Source organism: Phocoena phocoena, chromosome 17, assembly GCF_963924675.1.
Source record: "Phocoena phocoena chromosome 17, mPhoPho1.1, whole genome shotgun sequence".
NCBI lineage: Eukaryota > Metazoa > Chordata > Mammalia > Artiodactyla > Phocoenidae > Phocoena > Phocoena phocoena.
In genome coordinates, this window is record NC_089235.1 from 25,123,132 (window position 1) to 25,150,825 (window position 27,694).

General features: G+C 37.7%; 1 protein-coding gene across 1 annotated transcript; it reads left to right on the plus strand.

Moving 5' to 3' along the window:
• On the plus strand, positions 1-26,838 carry CHMP4C (charged multivesicular body protein 4C). The gene is made up of 5 exons (XM_065895428.1): positions 1-368; positions 20,416-20,593; positions 22,986-23,100; positions 26,095-26,260; positions 26,452-26,838. Exons 1-5 carry the CDS (start codon positions 179-181, stop codon positions 26,514-26,516), a joined length of 714 nt encoding a protein of 237 aa, XP_065751500.1. The 5' UTR covers positions 1-178; the 3' UTR covers positions 26,517-26,838.
• Positions 26,839-27,694: the final 856 nt, after the last annotated feature.

A 27,694-nucleotide genomic window follows, 5' to 3' on the forward strand; every position in this document is an offset into this window, starting at 1 on the left:
GCCCAGGAGAGGGTGTCACCTGGGCAAGCCCGACGACGTGTTGATTCCCAGGATCGCCGCCTTCCCGGGTCTGGGCCTCCGAGACCCGAGCCCGATCGCGCTCACCTGTTCCCCAGGCGCGGCCCCGGGGAGCCCTGGGACGCTCCCGGGACCGCTCTCACCCTTCAACTCCACAACCATGAGCAAGTTGGGCAAGTTCTTTAAAGGGGGAGGCTCTTCCAAGAGCCGAGCTGCTCCCAGCTCCCAGGAAGCCCTGGCTCGACTTCGGGAGACAGAAGAGATGCTGAGCAAGAAACAAGAGTACCTGGAAAATCGAATCCAGAGAGAGCTCAGCCTGGCCAGGAAGCACGGCACGAAGAATAAACGAGGTAGGCTCGGGGTCTGGCCCCAGGCGTGAACTCTCCCCCTCCTACCTCCAGCCGTTTCCTTGGGGATAGTCCGGTCTGGCCCACAGCACCTGTCCCCCAGGCCGCCAGGTGTGCTCCCATGGCCTTTCTAGAAACTGGTAATGACCCCCCAGGGGCCCGGAGTTAGAGAGAGCTGAGCAAAGCACAATCCTAGAGGGCAAAATGTAAGGAGGCATCACATATCTCAGGAATCAAGATGAACAATATTTTTATGCAATATTTTAAAAACTCAAAGTTGATACAAAAGCATCCATAATGAACAAAATATCAATATTTAAAATAAAAACAGGATTGGTATTATTGATTCTTTTCTGTTGCAGCTGGCCCTTATGTGTTCTGCGCAGCCCTTCTTTATTTCAAATTCATTCTGAAATGTGATGTTTTGTTCATCGTGGATTTTTTTGCATTAATTTTGAATTTCACAAATATTGCATTGAAATATTATTTATCTTGATTATTGCTTTTTTGGGTGCCCCCTTAAAATTTCCTCCTGGCTTGTCTCACCCTGGCCCAGTCCTGCTGATTTCGATGCTAAATATCAACTTTTCTGCCGTGTGTTTGTATTTTGAATCGTACATTTTAACTTGCTTGTAAATCTCCATTGAAGTATATTCTAGTATGTTCTGGTTTCCCTTTTCCTCCGCTGTTGAAGACTTCAGTTGGCTGTTGTGCAGTTGAGCTATTATACCAAAAAAGTAATGTCGGAGAATTAAATATTAATTCTATCACTGGCTTTTGCCACGCGGAAAGGACTTTAAGTCAGTAATGATTCTTGGTGATCCCCTTGCACCTTGAACCTTTTGTTCTTTGCCAGAGTTAATTGGTTTCTTCAGTGTATGGCTCTCTCTATAGAGAATAGATCTAAACAACACCCGTGGCACATATAAAAACCCAGCAAGAAGTTGAAGTGATTTGCTCTTGTAACACAAGTTCAGTGACAGACCCAGAAATAGAAGTGGCAATTTAGGACTCTGCTCACCACCAAACCCTGAACTTGCATCCTCAAGTTGGGCTTCTTGAGTCGTAATGAAGCCTTGGGAAGATTTAGTTTGCCCTAAATGACCCTGCCATTGTTTAACACAGGAAAGGAATCATGTCTCCTGTAGTCGACCTTGAAAATTCTGCTCTTTCCATAAAAATGACATTTGTGCCCATTTACTACCAACAACAAAAAGGCCAAGTTTCATTTTCCTCTGCTCTTGCATGTAACTCTTGTCCACATTATAGGCTGTTTTAGAGTTAAGTGCTGGTTTCTATTTTTACTTCGTGCCTGAAGTATTTTGGGATGTTATTAAATGGCAATTTCTACAGAGAGACTATGCCAATATGACTTGCTAAAAAGCCATTGTTGTTCTGTTCCTGGGCCCTTCCTCTTCAGTTTGATGGGTACTCTGCCATTTGCTTAGAGTACCCATCAAGGTACTCTGTCAAAGATTTTTTGTGTGTCTTTTTTGATTTGTTATCCACTTGGATCTGTATGTAGCTTTATCTACAGTGGTTGCTCAGTAAATACTGGCTTAAAAAAATCTGAAAAATGAAACGTCTGCTTCTATGAAGTGGTAGAAATATAGATTTCCTTTCAGAAGAAAAGAATGTAAAATACTATAACGTTCTTGAGTTGGCAATGCACTAAATAAAGTGTCTACAAGTAGACTTTATAAAGACACCAAAAAAAAAAATAAAGACAACACTAATCAGGAACATCAATCTAACTTCCTTAAATCAGAGTAGCTAGAGATGTATCAAGTGCAAATAATCAATTGGTTTCAGAAAAGCTATTTCTTTTTCATCATTTATCCATGGGAACTTCATTGAGTTAGCCCAAGCCTGATTCTACAGTGGCCCTGGAAGTAGGAAGAGTCTGGTTAGCATGAGGCCATCTGTAATCTAAACTATGGAAAGAATCCAATCACAGGCCATGCATTCGAAACACTGTCAATATCAGCATCTTCCAAATAAACCAAATAACTTCATATACATATGGTTACTGTTTTCCGTTAGCCCCCAAGAAATATTTTCACACACATAATAAGGTCACATATACTTAGTACTAAATGGGTCTTGTGCTACACAATGTCAGTGTCAGAATGGCCATAATTTACCTGTTAATCAAAGTGACATATGTATGTGCAGTTAGAGTTTTACTTCTAGAGGTGGTTAGTCAGCTAACATGCTGTCAAGAATACTAGTTGAGTGGCGAGCTAGTATCATATCAGAAAGGGCCATACTCCCAGCCAGTACAAATTCTTCCGTGATCTAGTTCTCTGCAACAGAAGTTTTGAAAGTTAGCATTCTCAATGTCAAAAATGGATTTTACTGGTAAAATGAGTAACTCTTAAATTAGCATAATAAATGTTAGAAATGGGATCTGACTGGTGAAATTGTGGGTATTCTAAACCTGTGGTTTGGCTGAGATAGTTTAGAGATACTTCCTTGCTCCCCACATAAGAACAGGCATTAAGAATGTACTAGGTGTATAACTAACAACGTGAGGATGGTACCCGGGGCTTGATCAAATCAGTGTAGTGTCCAGTCCTTGGTTCAGGTGGATGTCTGAACTCCCACAGAGCACAGCACCCTGCCAGGGAAGGTCGCTGTCTGTGTTCAGTGAGCCTTTCGTATAAGGTGTATTAGACTAAAAGGGCATAGAGCTGGGACTTCACTGAGCTCATAAACAGGTTGAGAAACTTTTTGCCTGCTTGGCCAATGTATGTTTGTTTAATAAGTGTATCTGCAGATCTGAGTCTGAAACTTGCTTTCATTGCAACTTGTAGCAAGGCTGTGCAGTGATAGCTAATTCTTACTTCAAACCTCTTTGGCAGTTACCATAATCTACCAAAAAGAGCCATAATGGGCACCACCAAACTGGTTTTGCAACAGCCATGATATCAAGGCTCTGTTGATCTAAAAGAGGAACAATTGAAGCAAGATCTATAATTTGGTTAAAAACTTGAGAAGAGCAGACATGCTTTAGTGCAGTTTATTCAGATTACTATGACAGAACTCCTGCTTTATATAAGCTAGTAATCTGCTTTGTGGAAAAGCAGATTTTTTTATACGTCACTTAATTTTTTTTTTCTATTTTTGCTGAGCACTGTCATCTAGAGCAGTTTTCAGTCCTGGCTGTATGTGAAAGTCACCTTGTTGCCTGCGGGATCCTGCCCGCATAGATTCTAATCTAATTGGCTGGGGTGGGGTTTGGACATCAATATTTTTTAAAGGTGCCCCCAGGTGATTCTGCCCTGTAGCCAGGGTCAAGGATGAGAAAACTAAATCCATGGTAATGTTAGTGGGGTAGAAATACAAGGTCTCTTAGTCTTGAAGTGCTTCCTAACTCTTTTCATATCATGGCACCCATGGGCACCGATAATATTTGTATGTGTCACTGGGATAACTAAGGACCAGCAGCTCGAGGACTCTGGACACCCCAGGCTGGAGGCCTCAGGAGCTGAAGGCATCAACATTTTAGTACATTGCAACTCCCTCCTGCCACACTAGTTGGTGAAACACCTTAGAGGTCACTGTTCTAACCTCCCTTATGAGTTTTTTTTTTTTTTTTAATAAAATCATTAAGAGATGGTCACAGGGATTTGCTTAAGTGTAATATCCCTATTCAGTTTCCGTCAATGTGTAAATATCTGATAGAAAGTAACTTAGTGTTGTAGTCAAGAGCCTGGGCTTCAAAGCAGATAGCCCTGGGTTTGATTCCTGGCCCTGTCCTGACACTTAGAAACGGTGTGACTTTAGACCATTTACTTGGCCTGAGTCTGTCTCTTCATCTGCATAATGGTGGTGATAAAGTTAATCCTCAAAGGTTTGATGATTAACGACATTACTGTGTCAAGCCCTCCATTCAGCACTTTATATATATCACCCTTTGTGATAAAATAGCATTTTTTTTTTTAAAGCTGACATCAGTTTCCTAGTAAGATCCACATACTGGCTCCAATTTGTCTTCTGGAATAACACGGAATAAATCTACTCCACCTGTCATGTGAAGACCTTTCACATAGTTGAGGACAGCAGTCAGTTGCCTGAGTCTCCTGTTCTGCAACCCCACCTCTGTCACTTCCTCAGTTACTGCTTCCCATGCTGAGGTTTGCTCACCAGGGCAGGTCAGTCAGAGAGTGAGTGCCCCTTGACATCTTCCCCCTCGGTACCGCTCTACTCTCTCCCCTCACTCTTGTGGTGGCCCTGTTGCTTACATTTTCCCAGGCAGAACAAGAAATCCAAATATGTAACTATGTGGAAAGGGGTGGATCCAGGCTGGAGTTATCACTAGGCCTCAGGCTGTTGGGAAGTGGACTTACAGAGGTGAGAGGTTGAGACAGAGAGGAAGTGAATTTGACCAAAATCCCTCCTCAGTTTCATTTCACAGGGTTCCAGTGACAACCCGGAGCCGAGGTCATTCAACGTCTTTGCCAGGTGTCTGCTTGGTGAAATGAGACCTCAAGGCAGAGAGTCTTGTGTGCATAGCTGGCTCACTTTGAGCCCTGAGGTGTTTGGGGGCAAGGATGAATTTGTTTTCAGAGTCATGATGCAGTTTGGGGCTTCCTTGGAGTCAGGATGTGGGCACAGTCCCACTAGTTTAGCTCAATGCTGGAATCTCTTTGGGCTTTTTATGATAGTTGTCACAGAGCTGAAGTCTGCAATCTCAGACACCGGAGACCAGAAGAAATTGGTAAAGAGAACCACATCGGTATCAGCTGGTTGAGTGTCAAACTAGTGAGGACAAAAGCATGGCTCAGGTAATAGGAGACAGGCACAGACTGCAGGACCCAGATGGAAGTTCCCCTGGGAGATATCACTTACCTGGCGACCTCTTTTCCTAATAGAATTTCTCAAAATGTGGGCCTCAGATCAGCCGCATCAGAAGCCCTGGAGGATGCTGGTTAAAGTGTATACTCAGAAGGACGCCCCTAAAAATTCTAATTTAGGGTTGAGTGTAGAGTTCAGAAACCTGAACTTTGAACAAATAACTCAGTGATTCTGATGCAATTTGAGAACCTGTATGTATTATTTAATGGGCTGTTAAACTGGGAGGCACTATCTCTTCTCTCCTTTCTTCCTCCCCCATTCTGTTCTCTTGTTTCTCCTCTCCTCTGGCATCACTCAGATACCTGGATGAGAAATAAACCTCCCGCTGTGTTAATTGTGAAGAAACACTCCCAGAGCCTCTGACAAGTCATCTCAGGCACCGGAATTAGTTTTCTTTAGGGAAGTGTATAGGGTACTATGACTCCACAATCGTGCAGGGTCCCAGAGTCCCCCAGTATTCAAATTACAACCAGGCATCACAATAGTGTTCTGTTTGCCTCTGATTATCCAATTGTTGTACCACACCCTGTGTATTCCGGGGCCAGGGAAAAGAATTTTATTCCTGGGGCATCCAATACCTGGATCTTATTCTCAGGTCAACTGCCCATTTCTCTTCTGGAAAAGACAGATCAATAGAAATGCGACCCTTCCTCAACCTCCACCCTCAACTTCCTCCCTCACCTCAGGAGCTCCCGTCAGGCTTTACCCCCTGGTTGGGGGGGACCTAAAATGTCTGGACCACTCCTGGGAGCCCTATTCACTTAAACTGTAATTTTAAAACTTCTCGCTTTCTTAATACCTCCCACACCCCTCTGAGCCCTGGCAAGGATCTACAACTGGACTTGGAAATAATTAAAAATCCCAGCCAGATTTACCCTTCCCCCCCTTTTTAAAATCAATATTTTAAACTTGCATTCCGTGTTTTACATGTATTTCTATTCAATATCATCTTATTTTCAGTTGCCTTAAAATTAAGATTCTAAAATTCCAATTTCATTGGCTTATATATGAGCCATTTCTTTTGGTTGAATCAGTCACAAATTTATTCAACTGCCTTTTTTGTTGTTGTCCAAGTATTAAAATGTATTGAATAAGACAGAACCAAGGACAGAAGCTCATGACACACCACTAGAGACTTCATTCCAGGATCACCTCTGCACGATAGCAATGATGTTTCATGTAAGATTCAGCTAAGGCATGATTACCAGTTTGACACCTCAGCACTCAGTGAGTTTAGTTATTCATCTAGCTACGAATACACCTGACCTCTATCTCTACCCCACACCATCTTATTTCTCTAAGTTTTTTTCTCTTTTCCCTAACAATGCCTCAGTATACCTTGCGAATTACATCCCTAAAACCAAACTATATTCACACACCTCTGGTTCACAATGCTGGTTTATGAACTGGTAGTGTGTTAACTTCATCAGATTCACCTGGAAAGCTTTTTAAGCTGCCACAGCAGGAGATTCTGTTTCAAGAGATCTGGGATAAGGTTTAGAATTCTGGTACTCATAGCTTTCTGGGTGATTTTGGTATGTATAAAGTTAGAAGGCCAGTGGGTGGTCCATATTTTTTCTTTGGTCATCATCCAGTAGCCCAAAGAAAAGAAGCCCATGAGATTAGTTTTTGAACTAAATTTTCACCTTGTGAACTCGTATTGGCTTCTAGTTACCACTGGCTTCTTTTCTACTTCCTCAGAAACTAGAGTATAGAGTGTATCTGTTCTAGAATCATTCTTTCAAGTATCTGTGGTACAAATTTTGATAGTTTGCTGACCTATCATATTGGATTGGCCAAAAAGTTCATTCGGGCATGGAAAGACCTGAGCAAACTTTTTGGCTAACCCGTAGCTTCTTCTATGAGGGTAATTGGGACCGTTTCTTGTGTTATATAACTTTACATCTAGTTTATTTTTTTCCTTCATGAATTTGAAGCTATAGTATAAACATTGGAACATTCATTTGTTATTATTCTTCATATAAATTCCGCAAAGCTGGAATAGAGCACCATATTTTGGGAAATATTTACGTTCAGCAAAAATATAATTTTCCTTGATTTATGCTATTTTGTAGTTTACTGAATCAGCTACAATAAAATAGAATAAGGTAGAAAAGTTACTACTAACACCATGGTTATGCCAAAATCATGTGATTTATGCAGTTTCAAGAAACTACAACAGGAGATTACTGTGAACTGTCCTCAGATGTACTTAGTATTACTAGTATGTTTCTCAGTATTTAGGGCTACTTATTTCAGATCAGATTTTATTTTCAAGATAACAGAAAAAAAAAAAAACTCAAAACACATAATACTCTAGCCTATGCCTATAAGGCAAGACATCTGATTCTGAGTTTTAAAGTTTATGCTGCTTTGCTTTGGGGGTCAGTTTTGGAAAGGGCATGAATAATCTATTTTGGTATTCAATTTTTGTAATACGCTTAAGTACGCGTGAATCTATTTGTGCTCTTAAGGGACAAAATTATCACAATCACTTAAAATATATAGATAATATTGAGGTTTTATTTTTTAAAACTACACTCTCAATCCTCTGCTTTAGCAAACTACATCCAGAACTTATAGCATACACCAATCATTTTAGTTTCTCCTACTTTTTCTGACTATAATTTTATAGAAGTTCTAGCACATACACAATTGCTCAAAAATTTGCAGAAGGTGAAGGAAAAAAAACAAAACAAGAGTCTGGAATAAATATAAAGCAAATAATAAGCCATTTCCTGAGTAACTGACTTTCTTGTACCAGAGATTTTAATTACTTACCTCAGACAAGTGGTATTAATAGAGAATTACTTATTGGAAATATTTAGGACTTAGTACGAAGTTTATATGGTCATACTTTAAAGCAGTAAGAGCTCTTAAACCTGGACCAGTGGCTCTCTGAGCCCACTGCTAAGCCCTTTTCTCAAATATTTCTATCTTGCGGGAATTTCCAGTGAGAGAATGGGGAATAGCTAAAGCCCTGCCCATCATCTGCTCTGTGCAGCCTCCAACACCTCTCAATCTAGCAGTCTAGTGACTTAAACGCCAACAGTGTAATTGCTACCCTCAAACAAAACAAACCCAAAAAGGCAAGCAAGGAGGAGTGGTGATTTTAAAAGTATAGGAAAGGAAAAGTTGATTATTCTCTGTTAAAATTTGGGAATCCTTGTATTAGAAGATATTTAAAAACTTAAAATTGAATGTCAACCGGTGAGCTCAAATTAATAAAGTTTACACTTTTATATTTGGCTTACATATGAAGTTAGAGAAATAAAACTGTGCGACCAAACATTTTGGACATTTCATTCTCTAGTTGAGCATGAATTTCTAGTGAATCTTTTTGGTTCTTTCACAGAGCGCTATATGCTGCACAGTCATAATGGGTGTGTCTGTGCTGTAGCGGGAACATTGTTCAACAGGCCTTTCTCAGTGAGCAGTGCTATTTATGTTACCATTCTTTTTGTATATTTCATTCATGTAAAATGAAAGTCAGTGTAACCTTGGAGTTTGAACAAAGATATTATCCTAACTCAGAACTTCTACTGTGTTGACTGAAGCAAGAAAAAAAAGTTATGATTATGTTAAGCCAATTTACACATGTTTCAAAGATCATATACACAAGAACCTATGTTTTATCATCTTTTGAGCAGTTTGACAACTTTTATTCATGTAAACTATATTTATGTAAACTATTATATTTGTTGAGTGTTTTTCTCTCACTTACATTTGAAAAACTAAAGAATAGTACATAGAGTTCATCACCAGTGTCAAAGTAAACCTTTCTCCAAGAATTTAAGTTAGTAATAGTCACCTTGCTTTGAGGATAAGAATTATGTATTCCTCCAGACTTTTTTTTTTTTTGTATTCCTCCAGATTTGTTGGTCATAGGATCTCTGGGGAATAATCATAGAATCATAAGCAGTGGGAGCTAATGGGGGCTCTAGGGGTAAAATTTGTTGGTTCTCAGGAGCACCTACAAGCCGTGGGCACAGTAGCTGGAACTATTGGTGCATCATATGAACAAGGAATACTTATTTACAAGTAGGAAATAGAACCACATTACACACACACACATATACACATATATCCATATATAGATACATATACACACATGCACATATAAACACATGCATATACACATATTCGTATATACAGACATACACAAAGGTACACACACAGCATACAAAATTATATCCATAGGTACCTATGTCTACCCTGTAGAATGAAGCATAATCAGCTGTTTACTGAGATTTTCTATTTAATATTTGCTGGTTTCATGTTCATACTTTTTCCTCTATATTCTAGGCAATAGCAGGCCCATAAAGGTTACCAATTTGTCAGGTTACTAATAATACTAGTAGCAAGTAGAAAACTTATTCATTCAATTGGTTATATATTCTGCCTGGTCACTTAACTGGGTCTTTACAAAGAATGTCAAGTAGATTTTAATTAATACATTGGTATAGTGTTCCAATAACAAGTTAATTTTACTTGCCTGGAAATTGACCTTGGAAGCAATTAATTATGAAAAATAAGAATTTTGGTAGATATTTAAAATGAGTCTTTTTTACAGAGTGAAGTAAGTCAGAAAGAGAAAAACAAATATCGTATATTAACGCATATATGTGGAATCTAGAATAATGGTATAGATGATCTTATTTGCAAAACAGAAATAGAGACACAGACATAGAGAACAAACGTATGGATACTGAGGGGCAAATCGGGGTGGGTGGGATGAAATGGGAGATTGGGATTGACATATACACACTACTATGTGTAAAATAGATAACTAATGAGAACCTACTGTATAGCACAGGGAACTATACTCAGTGCTCTGTGGTGACTTAAATGGGAAGAAAATCCAAAAAAGGGGGGATATATGTACATGTATGGATGATTCACTTTGCTGTACAGCAGAAATTGACACAGCAGTCTAAAGCAACTATACTCCAATAAAATTTTTTTTTAATTTAAAAAAAGGAAAAAATAAATAAAATGAGTCTTTTATGCAAGCATTCCTTCCTTTTTTGGCAACTCAAGCCTAATAGCACTTTTAGGTCATGACCTTCCCCTCTCAGATTTATCTCCTCTATTAATCTCTTGGGTGACATCCTGGCAGTAAGAACTGCCTTATCTCCAAAAGTAAGTGTGAGCTTTTTAGGATGCGGAGAAGAACATCATTTCTGTTGGACAATAACTTCCATTTCCCTTGTCTCTTTCTATCTTTCTGCAGATGGCTAAGGCCACCTCTTTGTAATCCTTTACACTTCATAATATTAATCAATCACTCTTTTTTATTTTAACACAAAATTCAGTACAACATTACTGGCTTGCTTCCAACAATATTCCTCTTCCAAATGCCCTTTCCTCAGAATATCTCTCATTCCTTTTTTATTGTTTTCTCAAGCATATGCTTTGCCATTGTATAATTCACTACATCATTTCTGTGGTCTAATCTTCTTTTAGCTTGCTATTTACCCTTTTTAATGACATTTAATATTGGCCAGACCTCTGAAAGTGTGATCTTACTTATAAGTTCCAGCTAGTGTGGCAAACTGGTGTGATTTGCTCCGGTTTCTCAGCCAGAAATTTTACATCATTTAGTAAAGAGATTTGCAGCAGGGGAGAGGGTCAGGGGCTAGAAGTAATATGTTTCATCATTCATGCTTCTTACTGGGCAGTGTGTTTGAGCATCTGTGTAGACAGTCACCCTGGCTTCATTACCTTCCCTGTGAGGTCTTCCCTTACCCTCCAGAGAGAGTGTAGTGTGTACATTCCTCTGTGTATCCATTGTGCCTTGTACATGTCTCTTATTATTTTCCTCAATGTCTCCTATGCTACTCGAAGTGAAGGATGTACCTTATACAAGTTGGTATTCATGGAGACAGCTACTGTAAGATGGTTGGTGCTTAATAAATGCTTGTTGAATGATGAATAAGTGATTGAATGCCCATTTTATATTTTGCCTCCTCTGAGATTGTAGCCTTATTTCTTTGCCCCTGCAGTGCCAAGCATGTGGTGGATCTCCAGTGCATACCTGTGGAGTGATTGAAATTAATGGATGAAGGATATTTTTTTAAAAATGACAAAGCCTGGGGAAAATTCATAATGGGTTGGCCCTGGACAAATAAATGAATGTTAGAATTTTCTAATATTTCCCCAGCTGTTTCCAATCTAACCTGTGACTTTGAACAGAAACATTTTGTTTTTATTCCATTTATGGAATGCTCATGGTGATGCTTACTCAGATTGTGTTTTTCTGAGAACTATAATGAGTTGCCATAAATAGAACTATTGTTTAATGAAGTGAGTTGTATGTGAGTAAGAACGGGGCTTACCTTGAAGTTTCTCAAATAAAACAACACGATTATGAGACTTCCCAGTTAAAAGCAAAAGAAGACATAACCAATTGTGAGTGGCATGTCACTTAAGCACTCTCTGGGATTAAGTCTTCCAAGCTTCATCTTTTTATGCCTTCTCTAGAAATCATCCGTTCCTGGGAGAGAGTAGAGCTGTTGTAATTCAGTTTCATGTTTCACAGATAGGTTTGTTTGTAGTCACTAGATATGATGGTTCCTAAAATGTTCTTCCTTTTTTGCCAACTAATAGATGAACAATGGCACGGATTTATACACCTTGAACAAGCAAAGAATAACAGATTGACCTTTCCAATCAAGATGCCCTCTACATTATCTAAGCAATGAAACTGCTACTCTTTCCTGCTATTTGAAGTTATTTTTCCTCCTCTGGCAGAGGTAGGAAGGCTTTCTCTGCCAGAAAGCCTTCCTCCTCTGGCAATGTGGTAAAGTTGCAGAGGGCTAGTTGAATTTTGGTTCAAGTGGGTAATTCTTACATTTCAGTCCCAGTTCTCAATGGGCTGTATAGTAAGGGCTCTTCGTGTATCCCTTGGCAGCAGTACATACCGGACATTGTTCTGCAGCTCCGTCGCTGAAGGAACATCACTGTTATACAAAGAGACAAAACCCCTGGAAGTTTCTCCCCCCACAAAGGAATACAGTAGATTCCTTTGTTTTAGAAAGAATGTTTTCCAGGTTTCATCAGCTGCCTAAAAGCACATGTAGGAGCTTGGCAGATTGAATTGCACATTCTACATAGGTTAAATTACACACCTCGAAAAGTGTCCTTCTTCGCTAAATCAGGAGTGATGCTTTATTTGCAACATTTGTTAAATGTCTTTGAAAAAAATACAACTGTTTCTTTCCTAAATTGGTTATTAGAAAACAAAGTTAAAGCCTGTCCATCTCATGGTGGGCGCATGGCATCATCATTTCACATGAGAAACAGCTCGCAGGGGTACTCCTCACATACACCTCTTGACTCTTTGGAACAGAAGCGTCCGGTCTTAGTGTTTGGGAGAAACATACTGTGCCAGATAGAAGCCACAAGAAGTGTCAGGTGTCCTGGGGCCAGATCTAGCCATACAGAAATCATCTGTTTTGCTCACATAAGTTTCTTTTGAAAAATGTAGCTCAGCTTTTAAATTTGAAGGATTTGGGATGCAAATCCAGATCTCTTGCTTCTTTTGATCGTGTGGAAGGCTGGGTGTGCAGTCTGCATGGCAGCCAAGGACTGGAGCCCAGTGGGGCTACTTCCATAGATCAGGCTTAATCTCTCCTGGTCTCTGGAGTTCCCACTTCTTCCTGTTGTCTCTTTCATACTGGAGCCAGTGTCCATGGCCATTTATCGTCACTCTTGCACTATTTTTTATTGTTATAATAGAGAAATATTCCTCTATCTCTTTCGCACAGGTGAGAAAACAAAGAAGGCCTTTCCCCTTAACCCCTCACGCTCTCCTTCACTTTCTTTCTTTTTTTTTTTTTAACATCTTTATTGGAGCATAATTGCTTTACAATTGTGTGTTAGTTTCTGCTCCATAACAAAGTGAATCAGTTATACATATACATATGTTCCCATATCTCTTCCCTCTTGTGTCTCCCTCCCTCCCACCCTCCCTATCCCACCCCTTTAGGTGGTCACAAAGCACCGAGCTGATCTCCCTGTGCTATGCGGCTGCTTCCCACTAGCTATCCACCTTACGTTTGGTAGTGTATATATGTCCATGCCACTCTCTCACTTTGTCAGAGCCTACCTTTCCCCCTCCCCATATCCTCAAGTCCATTCTCTAGTAGGTCTGTGTCTTTATTCCCGTCTTGCCCCTAGGTTCTTCATGACCTTTTTTTTTTTTTCTTAGATACCATATATATGTGTCAGCATACAGTATTTGTTTTTCTCTTTCTGACTTACTTCACTCTGTATGACAGACTCTAGGTCCATCCACCTCACTACAAATAACTCAATCTCGTTTCTTTTTATGGCTGAGTAATATTCCATTGTATATATGTGCCACATCTTCTTCATCCATTCATCTGTTGATGGACACTTAGGTTGCTTCCATGTCCTGGCTATTGTAAATAGAGCTGCAATGAACATTTTGGTACATGACTCTTTTAAAATTATGGTTTTCTCAGGGTAAATGACCAGTAGTGGGATTGCTGGGTCATATGGTAGTTCTATTTTTAGTTTCTTAAGAAACCTCCATACTGTTCTCCATAGTGGCTGTATCAATTTACACTCCCACCAGCAGTGCAAGAGTGTTCCCTTTTCTCCACACCCTCTCCCGCATTTATTGTCTGTAGATTTTTTGATGATGGCCATTCTGACTGGTGTGAGATGATATCTCATTGTAGTTTTGATTTGCAGTTCTCTAATGATTAATGATGTTGAGCATTCTTTCATATGTTTGTTGGCAATCTGTATATCTTCTTTGGAGAAATGTCTATTTAGGTCTTCTGCCTATTTTTGGATTGGGTTGTTTGTTTTTTTGAAATTGAGCTGCATGAGCTGCTTGTAAAGATGCTACCAGAAAACTACTAGAGCTAATCAGTGAATTTGGTAAAGTAGCAGAATACAAAATTAATGCACAGAAATCTCTGGCATTCCTATACACTAATGATGAAAAATCTGAAAGTGAAATTAAGAAAACACTCCCATTTACCATTGCAACAAAAAGAATAAAATATCTAGGAATAAACCTACCTAAGGAGACAAAAGACCTGTATGCAGAAAATTATTAGACACTGATGAAAGAAATTAAAGATGATACAAATAGATGGAGAGATATACCATGTCCTTGGATTGGAAGAATCAACATTGTGAAAATGACTCTACTACCCAAAGCAATCTACAGATTTAATGCAATCCCTATCAAACTACCACTGGCATTTTTCACAGAATGAGAACAAAAAAATTCACAATTTGTATGGAAACACAAAAGACCCTGAATAGCCAAAGCAATCTTGAGAATGAAAAACGGAGCTGGAGGAATCAGGCTCCCTGGCTTCAGACTATACTACAAAGCTACAGTAATCAAGACAGTATGGTACTGGCACAAAAACAGAAATATAGATCAACGGAACAGGATAGAAAGCCCAGAGATAAACCCACGCACATATGGTCACCTTATCTTTGATAAAGGAGGCAAGAATATACAGTGGAGAGAAGGCAGCCTCTTCAATAAGTGGTGCTGGGAAAACTGGACAGCTACATGTAAAAGTATGAAATTAGAACACTCCTTAACACCATACACAAAAATAAACTCACAATGGATTAAAGACCTAAATGTAAGGCCAGATACTATCAAACTCTTAGAGGAAAACATAGGCAGAACACTCTATGAGATAAATCACAGTAAGATCCTTTTTGACCCACCTCCTAGAGAAATGGCAATGAAAACAAAAATAAACAAATGGGACCTAATGAAACTTCAAAGCTTTTGCACAGCAAAGGAAACCATAAACAAGACCAAAAGACGACCCTCAGAATGGGGGAAAATATTTTCAAATGAAGCAACTGACAAAGGATTAATCTCCAAAATTTACAAGCAGCTCCTTCACTTACTTTCATTACCTGCTTCCTCCTTCAGAGTTTAGGTGTCCGATTCAGACCAATGGGTAGTTTGCGGTATGGAGATTATAGTGTAAGTTGAGATCTCACATCTTGGTGAATTTTTAAATTTCTCCCAACTATTTTTAAGGGCAGAAACCATATGTTAATATAGGCATTCAAAATTGTGTCCAAATCAGAACTTGTTATTATTATGTCAGCTGCGCCATGTGGCTTGTGGGATCTTAGTTCCCCGACCAGGGATTGAACCTGGGCCCTTGGCAGTGAGAGCACAGAGTCCTAACCACTAGACTGCCAGGGAATTCCAGAACTTATTGTTATTAATAAAAAATATTGACAAGGTTGGGCATTATATCATGTGGCTCCCAAAATATAGTTCTGAAATCTTGCGAAGAAGATGATGGTAATGATGAAGGTTTCTAATATTTAGTAATCACTCACTATGTGCCAGGCTAATTTCTTTACATATGTTATTTCATTTAACCTTTAACAACCGCATGAGTTATATTCACATTTTCCAATAAGCAGCTATGTAAGGCCATGTAGCAGTGGGTAGATGGAGCCTAGATTTGAAAGGAAACCTGACTCCAGGGTACAATGTTCTATTGTTATCTTCTAGGTGTTATTTTTATTGTTATAATTATTTTTCAACTGAGGGAGCATCATTTAAGGAGAGTTAAGGTCACATTCCAAGGTTATTACACACAGTTTTTAATTGGTAGAGGTGATTAAAATGCAATGCTAGTGATTCCAAAGCCCCATCTTTTATACCAAATTGTATTTTTCAATTTACAAAGAGTAATCTAAAATTAATTGTTACTAGGAAGCGTGGCATATTTTTTTAATGAAAAGTTTTAAAAATTCTCAAAAACAAAAATAGAAAATACTTTTGGGTCAATGGGTATAGTTAGGTTCCAAATAAGTATGGACACTGAACCAGCCTGACAAGATAGGAAAGAGATGGACTTTGAACCTTCCACCTCTGGGTATGTTGGGTGGAGATGTGTATTTGAAGTTTACCTTCTTAGGATACTCTGCTGTATAGTATTATGTATTATACCATAGAAATGCAGAGCTGTTTTGTAATATTATGTTCCTGTTATGGTGAGTTAGGGTGAAAAAACAGGTAACTTGTTGCTCGGAGGTCTCAGAAATAAGATATGCAATCTCATTAATGAATGACTGTTATATAAATCACTGTTACTAATAGAAATAATATCTAGTTGCTCAGTCTCTACTGTGTACAGGTACTTTATAAGGTGGTTTCCATAAATTATCACTAGTTCTTAGAACAATCACCCTGACTCTTGGGGATTATGTCCTCATTTCTAGAACAGCAAACTGAAGCTCAGAGAACGAAAATGACTTATCCAAGAAGGAAAGTGACTTATCCAAGAATATACATCTATTAAGTCATGGAAGAAAATTTCACACTCTGACTTTGAAGGCCGTACTCTTTCCGTTATACCATGCTGTCATGGTGCACAAAATTATCAAATTTATTCATTTAGTATTCATTCATCTTATCTTCTCTAAAATGGACCAATAATAGTATTTACTCTTGTAGTTTCTTTGTGAGAGTTAATGATATAAATCACATAATGCACATAAAACACTTAACACCAGTTTGGCATCTAGCAAATGCTCAGTAAACATTGGTTTTTATTATGTACAGTATTTTGTTGGCCATGTGCCAGGAACTGGGGAAACAGACGGGTAGGATTCTGTATCTTTCCACAAAGGGCTTATAATTAGTGTAGGGGAGATGGATTAGAATACATTTTACAAAAATTATAATCCAATGTAATAAATCTCATAGTGGGTGTGGATCTACAGGCAGAGTGATAGCACAGAAGGTCAGCTGGCCATATTCCTGCGTTCAGGAGAAAACCCTCACACAGCTCTGGTCACTCACGTGAAGAGCCTCTCCACAGTGATATTGTATGATATTGTAGAAAGGCCTTTGTGCCAGTTGTTTTTTTTACTTTTTATTTTTTTTTAGTTCTTTCCTAAAGGACAGATTAAATAAATAAATAAAAGCTGTTCTTTAAATTAAGTGTTAGTGCTATTCAGCAAGGACAGAAATTGTGGTGTTGCACCTGGGGAGGGAAGTAGAGCAGAACCGAGTTGACCCTGGACCTTCACAGTGGGCAGAAAGGGGCGGGGAAAGAAAATTACCACTCATGAGGGAAATATAGAAAAGTGATCCACACCTAAAAAGCCTTTCTTTGGCAACTGTAAGAATCCCCAGCCTGTCTGCTTCCTCCCTACCCTTGGAAGGAAGCCTGCCTGTTGGCATGACCCACGCGCTTCTGTAGAGCTCTGGGCAGCCTTCTCTTTCAAGAGAGAGACCTCATGGAGAAACACTCTTATGTAACTACGATTTCAACAGTTAGTTACACTGTTAAACTACAGTGTTCCCTGGCTTATTTTCTTACTATTACTTTTTGTATCCTATATTGTCCTTTCTTGGATTTTTAAAAAAAATTTTACTGGAGTAAAAGTATTTTTTTTTGGAAACAGTGCATAGATATAAATTCTCTAAATGCCTGTAGGTCTAAAAAAGACTTCATTTTGTTTCAGACTTAAATAATAGTTTGGATTTTTACAGAATTCTAGCTTCAAAACATTTCAAAAAGTTTAAGACACTATTCCATTGCTGTTGGATAGCCAGTATTTCAAACGTTTGATAATAATATCAGTCTCTTTCCTTTGTAGATAATCTCTTTGCTTGTTTCTCCTCTGGAAACATTTAAGATTTTCTTTTTTTACCTTGGAGTTACAAAATTTCACTAGTATAGGTCTAAGCATGTGCCTTTTATTTTTTGTTTTTCCCGTCTAAGTGTTCAGTGAGTATTTTTATTCTGAAGAATAGTCTTCCTTCAGCTTGGGGAAACCGTATTCTTTAATTTTTTTAATTACTTCTTTCCCCACCATTGTTTCTATTTTCTTCTGAAATTGTTATTTATTCTTGTATTATTATCCACACTCCCCCTGAAACATTCTTTCTCTTTTGAAATCCTTGTAAGACGGATGTTGGATTCCTTGGCTCTGTCCTCCAATATATTAACTTATCTCTCTTTTCATTCTATGTTCTGGGAGAATTCCTTAACTTTATATTCCAGGTCACTAATTTAGTCATCAGTTATATTTATTCTACTCTTTAACATTTTAATTTATTTTTTTAGTTATGTTTTTAATTTCTAAGAATTTTTCTTGTTTTCTAATTGCTCGTTTTTATGGAAGCCCATTCTTGTCTTATAACACAATAGCCTCTTGATCTCCCTGAAGATACTAATACAAGTTTTGTATACAAGTTTTGTATATTCTATTTCCTACATTATCTCTCTTCTCTTGGGTTCATGACAATATAGGATACAAGAAGCAATAGTAAGAAAATAAGCCAGCAAGCTCTGTTGGTTAGTGTAAATAACTGTTGAAATTGTATCTATGAAACTTACTGCACTTAAGAAATGTTTCCTTAAATATTGAAAGAATAATTTAAAAAACTGGTAATCATCTGGAACTAATAAAAGCTAGATTATTTCAATCAAATACTCTGGGGTTTGGGGTGATAAGACAATCTTGTTTGGGGACAATACATTTTATAGATACTGATTAATTATAGATTCTGATTTATTTTCAACATGGATAGAAAACTTAAGTTTAATTATATGTGTATATTTTAAATACAAGGGTATCCATTAGAATAATTTAATATATAAAACTATCCCACAATTAAAGGGGGATAAAATGGACAAATGAAAATTGATGAATCTATATAAAGACAAGAAAGCAAAAAGAAAATAAAAATCATAACAAACAGAAAACACAATAAATATGATAGTAAAAAGACCATACTAGATGACATATCAGTTATTACAATAAATGAGAATAACTTAAAAACTTACATTAAAAGTTGGAGACTATCTGAATGGTTAAAAATAATCACACACATTAAACACTCAATGCTATCTGTAATAGGCAGTATCAAAAGAGAGCAAATTAAAAATAATTTTGAAATTGAGGTCCATGTAAAATTATTACAGGCAAATTGTAATAAAAAGAAAGCTGAAAGATTAATTTTATATTAAACATTAATATTAATATACAAAATATAAATTTTAATAGATAAATATTAACTTTATATTAAATATTAATTTAATAGAAAACAAAATGGAATTTGAGGCAAAGGTTAAATGGAGATCAACTAATATTGATTCATAGATCATTAATAAAATCCAGCAGGAAAGTATAATGGCTAGAAGTCTTCATGCACCAAACAAAAAGCATTGGAATAAATATACTGAATCTGTTGGAAGAACAAGAAGAAATTGACCAAAACCATTAGAAAAGAGTCTTCCCTCAGAAATCTCTGTTGCAATAACTTACATGGTTCACTCTGAAACCATAAAAATATTTGTGTTCTTTTGTCAATTCCATTTAATTATCTTCATATTAGTATCCTGCTGCTGCTGTTTTCTTGCATTCTCACTAAATGCCTTATCAAAACTCACATTTTAGGGCCTATTTTTCGGGGTGCCTTCCAAGGTTCCATAGTCAACTCTCTTAGTGTTGTGATTTTTGAAAGAAGCACGTAAGATTTTGCTAAGTGTTAATGGGAGGGTATTTGGATAACATTTCTCTGAAGGCACCAGTCTTTTCCCTCACCAGTATGCCATCTAATCCTTGAGAATGACCCTACAGTGTTGATTTTATGGACACTTATGATTAGATATAACCTTACTGATCACAGTCACTTCAGACCAAGACAAGCTTGGCATCCTAGGCTTTGGACTGTCACTCACTGATTACCTTCAAGCAAGTCATATAACTTCTCTGGGTCTCAATTAACTTGTCTTTGAAATAAGAAAATAGGGCTAGAATAGATAGTTCTTAAAATTCTTTCTTTCTCTAAAGTTTTATTTTTCTTATTACGTGATATTTACTTCTATTTTATCTATTCTTTTTCTAAAATCCAATATTAACAGAAACACTTCTGTGGTATATTTTATAGACTATGAAATTTTGACTTTTCATCTTCTGACACTTGGCAGATCTTTGGAAGAATAACAAAATGTTTAAGGAAGCAGTAGTTGGTACAAGCAACTGAAAGGATAGATGCTACCCTTTAGATTTTTTATTTGGTATCCTCTTTGGTTTCAACAATACTGATTCCATGGTTGGTGCTGAGTAAACAGCTCAGCAAGTGTCTTGAGTGAGTGATTGGCTCTCTCCTTATAAATGTGGCTTCTCCATTATTTAGCTGCATTACAGGCACTAAAGAGAAAGAAGAGGTTTGAGAAGCAGCTCACTCAGATTGATGGCACCCTTTCCACCATTGAGTTCCAGAGAGAAGCCTTGGAAAACTCACACACCAACACAGAAGTGTTAAGGAACATGGGCATTGCAGCAAAAGCCATGAAAGCAGTTCATGAAAACATGTGAGTGACTTTAGTCTCCCTCTGAGCCATAAATTCCCTCAGTGCTTTGGAAGTATATGATGATCTGCACAGGAATGGGCTTACTCATTTGAGACTCTTTGACATGTTGGAATGGAATGTTCCTTCAGAGTAAGAGCAGAAGTAATATTGGCAAAAGAAAAAACAGACCATGAAAAAATAAAGGACATTCGTTTTGCCCTTAACGTTTCCCAGTAGCCTCACTATTGTTTGACACTCCGCCTGCAAATATTTTCATTCTATAATTTTTAAAAGACTTAAATGTTAATATCTGTGAAGGTGTTAGAACTATACAATAGTGGTTGTCAAATTTTGGGGGGACTCAAAAATCACTACTAATGAGAACACAGATGCCCAAGCTCCTTCAAGAAAAGCAAGGATTGGGCCTTTTTGTTTTTAACCAAGCTCCCAGGTGATTCTGATACTAAGCAATGTTTGAGAACCATTGACATACAATAGTAGATAAAAGCATGGATTTGGGGTCAGATTTTCTGGATTATAATCCCAGATCCTGCTGACTGTCCTTGGGCAAATTACTTTGCCTCTCCCTGAGTCAGTTTCCTTATCAGTAAATTAGAGATAATAATAGTACTTACCTCATGTGGTTATTGTGAAATTCAATGAGATACAGTATATACTGCACTTAGGAGTTCCTGGCACAAAGTAAGCGCTCAGTAATCTATATTCATAGTGGCAGTGGGGCTAACAATTTGCTTTATATTCACACTCAGAATCAATGTCTGGGACCTAATCCTTTTCCAAAGTTAAATATCATAGTGAAGTTTGGACCAAAGGTATGCAAGGGCAAAGAGTGACTGAGGGATGTAGAGAAGCTTCCATGGATGGGAAAAGATGGGAGAGAGAGAGGCTGGGGTCAGTGAAGACATCTTTGCTGACATTTTCTTGCCTTGATAATTGACAATTAGCCATCATTTCGACAGCTTCTGAGAGATCATTCAATTCATTATCAGAGTCACAGTCCTATATTGTTGCTGTAAGCTGGGTGCTAAAATGTATTACAAAATCATAGTTTTTCTCTCCGGGTAGTTTAGCAGCATCACCTCTGGGTGTTCCTTTTTTTTTTTTTTTTTTTATGCGTTACGCGGGCCTCTCACTGTTGTGGCCTCTCCCGTTGCGGAGGACAGGCTCCGGACGCGCAGGCTCAGCGGCCATGGCTCACGGGCCCAGCCGCTCCGCGGCATGTGGGATCTTCCCAGACCGGGGCACGAACCCGTGTCCCCTGCATCGGCAGGCGGACTCTCAACCACTGCGCCACCAGGGAAGCCCTGGGTGTTCCTTTTGAGAAAAATTCACTCCCAGGCCCAAACTTTAGTTGTACCTTTGTCATATGATTTTTAAATAAATAATCCTTGTATATTTGTTATAAATATAAGAATTAGAAATAAGGGGTGATAGGAGAATGGCAAAGTATTCTTTTTGATTACTACATGAAATTATGTCAGAATACTCAGCTTTTCCCATGTATAGAGTATGGAAAACTTGTAAAAGATTTATTCCACTGGGAATCAAAATTTCAGTGTTAATTGCTTAATAATGAGGAAAATTGTCACTTCTCTGGTATCCAATCAGTTTGGCCTAGCTTCAGAGTTGGAGGAATGATTCAGAGACAAGGTACTGGAGAGGCAGCTCAGATGCTGGCATTCGGAAACTGGCAGCTTCAGTGGGTGGTTGGAGGCCAGTGGGACTTGGGTGCTAGAAACTGTCTTGAAAGCAGCTGTCCGTCCTGGGCCTGTGATTCCTTTGCTGAAGTTGCTGATTCTTCTGAGGGCTTCATAGGCCTAATCCTGCTCTCATCGGTAATCTCTCAGACCATCAGCAGCTATGGGAAAGTTCTCAGGGGGCCAGGACCTCAGACGTACTAGGCAGTCTAGAAAATAGATCTCTAGTTCCAGAGTTCACCTTCTACAAAAAGCTGCCCTGATAGCAGCTGCTGAGAGCTTCCCGAGTTTATCTTAGTCACAGTGGTCCTTGGTGGCCCATGGTACCACTTCCTGCAGAGTTAATACATAACAGCTTATATTTAAATTTTACATATGCCCTACCAGACAAAATTTCAAAATGGGTCTACAAATATTGTTAGTTATCAAATAATTTGCCCTCTAGTGACTCCCAAATGTAATAGCTATCAATTTAATTTAATTTACATAATTTAAAATATATGTACATATACAGAATTATTAATTTTTTTGAAATGCAATTCTTAAAGTTGATAAGTCTTATCAACCAGAATGTTTACTATCCTACTGAAATAACTAAGAGTTTATATTAAATTGACTCATTTTTCTAATTTATATCTAAATTCATAATTTTAAAGTAAAATTCTAAACTATTTCAATAAAATATTATTTCCTAGGGATCTGAACAAAATAGATGATTTGATGCAAGAGATCGCAGAGCAACAGGATGTTGCCCAAGAAATCTCAGAAGCGTTTTCTCAACGAGTTGGATTTGACGATAACTTTGATGAGGTGGGTGACCCTATAATAAAGAATGGAGTATGGTGGCCGCTAAAAAAGACAGCTTCCCATCATATGGAGCAAGCAGGTTTCCTTACACATTTCCTTAAATATCATTAAAGAATAAATTTCTTAGAAAAGTACCTGTCTTAAGAGGGAAATGAAGTGTTGGTAGCTCTGAGTTAAAGGAAAGATTAATATAGTTTGGCAAATAGCCCCCTAATTAAGTTTTCAGCTATTAAGGAAAAGCAGCATGTGATTATGTAAAGTTAGTGACTTTTAATGGTTGAAGCCTAAAACCCCATTACGAAAAATTGAGTGCTCGCACATCTGGGCAAAACAAAGCAGACTGTGTCACTCTGCAAGAAACAGATCATGCTCATGTTAAATTAGAGGTTAGGCTGCCTCTGTTCATTACTTAGGCTATGAAACAAAATAAATGTGGAGTGACATTATTAACACACACATTCCATTGAGATTAATCAGTCCAATAATACAGGCTATAATTATAATGGTGATGTCTGCACTGTGAATTTCAATTGTTCTACTCAAAGTACACACAAAGTACACACAAATTTTGAAACATTTCCAATTCTCAGATTACCATGGCAAAGAATCTGACTTCCTACGTTCATGTAGTGTTAAAAATGGTACATCTAATAAGTAAGATGTAGTTCCACAGAATCCTTGAAAGTGAGAACTGGGTGTCAACAACTTTTTATTTCTAGTTTTGTTTTATTTTATTTTATCTTTCTCCATTCTACTTTTTTTTTTAAATTGAAGTATAGTTGATTTACAATGTTGTGTTAGTTTCAGGTGTACAGAAATGTGATTCAGTTATACATACACATATATCTATTTTTTTTCAGATTCTTTTCTCTCATAGGTTATTACAAAATATTAAGTGCTGTCCCCTGTGCTATACAGTAGGTCCTTTTTGGTTGTCTATTTCATATACAGTAGTGTGTATACGTTAGTCCCAAACTCCTAATTTATCCCTCGCTCCCCACTACTTTCCCATTTGGTAACCATAAATTTGTTTTCTATTTGTTGTCTGTTCGTCTGTTTCTTCAATAGCTTTTTAAAATAGTATAGACCAGGGGTTGGAAAAATGTGGCTTTCAGGACAAATCCTCCTGAAGTTCTGTTTTTGTATGGCCTGTTGAACAAGATGGTTTTTATATGTTTAAGGGATTGCAGAACACAACAGCAGCAGTGACAATAGCAACAAAAAAGGCTATTAGACAGAGACCATATGTGGTCTGCAAAGCCAAAAATACTGCTGTCTGGTCCTTTCCAGAGAAAGTTTGCCTATATCTGGTTAGACTAACAAGCACCTAATGAGTGCACTATGACATGGTGGAAAGAGCTCTGGGCTCATTAGGACCTCTGGGTTCTGCCATTTATTACTAAACTTTGTGTAAGTCCCTTTACTTTTCTGACCCTTAGTTTTCTTATTTATAAAATGAAAATGACCGGATCCCTAGACTATCTCTAAAGTTTCTTAAATTCTAAAATTCTTTTATCAATGAATAAATAAGTGTATGATACCTGAAGTTTGAAAATGATGGAGATGATTATCCTGTCAACACATATTTGCTAAAGAAAATATCAATATCTTTTCAGTGCTGTTGGTAACCATCAAGCACTATTGGCAATTCTGGGCATACATTCAGTGTAGGATAGTGTGTTCTGCTACTACTACATTTGCTATATTTGTTCTTAATTGTTTTGTGAGCAGAAATAGGATATCAGAGTATTCATGCTGAAGGTACATTATTCATTCAGCCTGTGGAGCATCATAAAGCCCACAACTACACTGACCACACTATTTCACATGGCCTCATGCTATACATTTTCATGTTTGTTTCCTTTTCATGAGGTAGATATAATGGTGGTCAGACAGTCATTCAGCTTACTGTATGTCTGATACATGGTGACTTGATTGAATGCTGTGGTTGGCTTAAGGATCTCCACTCTTGGCCCATAGTATTGTTACTCTCATTCTAATATAGAATAATTATTTGTTTCTGTGCCTTTCTCCTACATTCAATATGCTCCTTAAATGTAGGGACTGTTGTTTGGACTTTGTCTCCCCAGCCCTGAGTTCAGCCAGGAGTGAGCTCTCAATAAATTTGTTCTATGATGAATAAATGAAGAAATCTCCTTGGTCGAATATAAGAGTGTCTTAGGTCATTTCTAATAATGACAACCTCAGAATTCTAATGATGACAAATTTAGTTTTGACTCCCAACTTCTCTCAGGGGGGTTGGACTCAACCTGAGGACACTTGGAGCCAGTTAGACATGAACTATTCATCTCAAGTCATCTCATATCTGTCATAAGGTGACTTTTACCCTTAAAGCCTCAAACTAGACTTGCCTCTCTAAGGTTCTTGAGACAGAGAACAGTTTAGGATTAAACCAGACTCTGGGGCTATTGCTAAAAGAAAGAAATACAGTGTACCTACCTTGAGTTGAAGCTTTCTTAACTAAGACATAGAGCATGATATTTACTAGTTTTCGTAATTTGACAAAGGAACAATAATATCTTTGATTCTTTTTACTTTTGGTATGTTATGGTTTTGCTATACCTGTTGTTTTATTTCAGTAGCATTAGCCCAAATGAAAATATTTATTTCCTCTAGTTAAAGTCTCACAGATTCTTAATTCTTAACAGTAGAAAATAAAAGACACATTGGAAAAATGACAGGCAAGGTGTAAATTTCCTAGAAACTGTGGAGGTTATATATTCAGCAAGCACAAATTACTTGAAAAACTGTTGACTGAAGTATTATAAGATTAACTACAACAAATTTGCACAGCCCCAAATATTCATATTTTAATTATTGCTCAGTGTTGCAAAACAGACTTAGTCTTAAAATAAATATTCCATTTCACTGGGTTCTCACATATCAATTGGGTAGCAGATGTTCTTGTTATTATGTTTGAGGAAACCCACTTCTTGAAACATTAACTCCCTAATTCTTTCTTTTTCCTCTGTTCAGGATGAGCTGATGGCAGAACTTGAGGAACTGGAGCAGGAAGAATTAAATAAGAAGATGGCAAATATCCGACTTCCAAATGTGCCTTCCTCCTCCCTCCCAGCACAGCCAGACAGAATACCAGGTCGCATGTCTAGCACATCCTCCTCTGCACATCGATCCCGAGCAGGTCTGCTCCCCACCTCAACCACCTGTGGTCAAATAATTACCTGAAATAATAGCCAGGCCTATGCCTTTTAGCACTTATTTTTCATTGCATAAAATATACCTTTTAATACATAATTCATACCTGTTTTCTGTGCTGAAAGTATGTATGTCACCAATTACTAATTTTTATCCATTTTTGTTTGTTTGTTTCAGCATCTTCCAGGAGGGCAGAAGAAGAGGATGATGATATCAAACAATTGGCAGCTTGGGCTACTTAAAACAGAATTTTTGGACACCGATATTAATGAGCTGTACATAAGACACAAAATATGTTTTTGCCAAATATAGAAGTTAACAAAGATTCTGTTTTATATTTATACTGGATGAATAATTGTCTTTTAAGCCTCATAAGTAAAAGTTAAAAAAGGAGTCATGTGTAGATTTAGGATCCGGGATGGAATGGGACTTCCTGGTAGCATTTTGGAGGATCTCTCCATACTGATGGGAGGGGGCATTCTACCTTGTTCACTATTATATTATTTCCAGTCCTGGCACGTAGTTGGTACTCTCTATATATTTGTTGAAAGAAAACTGAACTCTATGAACATATAAAACATATAACAGTTTATAAGCAACTTAAGAGTGATATGTTTAGGAAAGATGGGGAAAATAACTTTCTTTCCTATGAGAATGTAAGTTTGCTGTGCTGTATCCATGTTGTAGCCCAGAGTGAATGTATAAGAAATGTGTCTCTTATAGGAGACATGTTTGTAGAGAAGTCTTGTGTGAATCTATACATAAATAGTTTCACTTGAGTTTAAAATCTTAAAGGAGTTTTAATTGACATTTATTATGCCAATTAAGCTTGGAATGGGACAATGGATGCATTTCCCAAAATGACTGGAAGCACTAACAGCTTACACTGCTGAGCGAGAATCTCCTGGGTGTAATTTAGTCACTTAGGGGGCTACATTAACATTCCCAGTCCATTATGATGCTGTTATGGCTTCAGCGTGCTAAATGTGTGAATATTCATTCTTTTCTGTTTTGTGCTGTCTTGTACATTTATTTATACTTTACATCATATTCCTTGTAAATACATAAAAATATAGGAAGGAAATTAAAAGTGTATCTTGAATAAAGTTTTGGCCATAATGATTTTTAAGTGAAAGTACAGCATTATGTATTGTCCATAATGGTTCATGCACCATAAAATGACAAACGTCATTATAGAAAATGATCTAGTAATTCCCCACATTTGCTTAGGGAATACAAGGTCTAATGGGATGGAAAGAACACTAGACCTGGAGGTAGGAGTTCTGGATTCCATCTCCTGCTCTGACACTAACACAGTACAACTAGGTAAGTCATAAGTCATAAACTCTTGTGTCTTGCTTTTGTGTCTTCACTGGGAAATCTAAAGGTTGGACTTGATGATGTCTAATGGTTCCATCTT

Excerpts from the sequence above, each read along its gene's own strand:
- CHMP4C (XM_065895428.1), top strand. The coding sequence starts at position 179 with ATGAGCAAGTTGGGCAAGTTCTTTAAAGGGGGAGGCTCTTCCAAGAGC. Across the intron at positions 369-20,415 it reads CGGCACGAAGAATAAACGAG|CTGCATTACAGGCACTAAAG; the intron begins GTAGGCTCGGGG and ends TCCATTATTTAG. Across the intron at positions 20,594-22,985 it reads AAAGCAGTTCATGAAAACAT|GGATCTGAACAAAATAGATG; the intron begins GTGAGTGACTTT and ends ATTATTTCCTAG.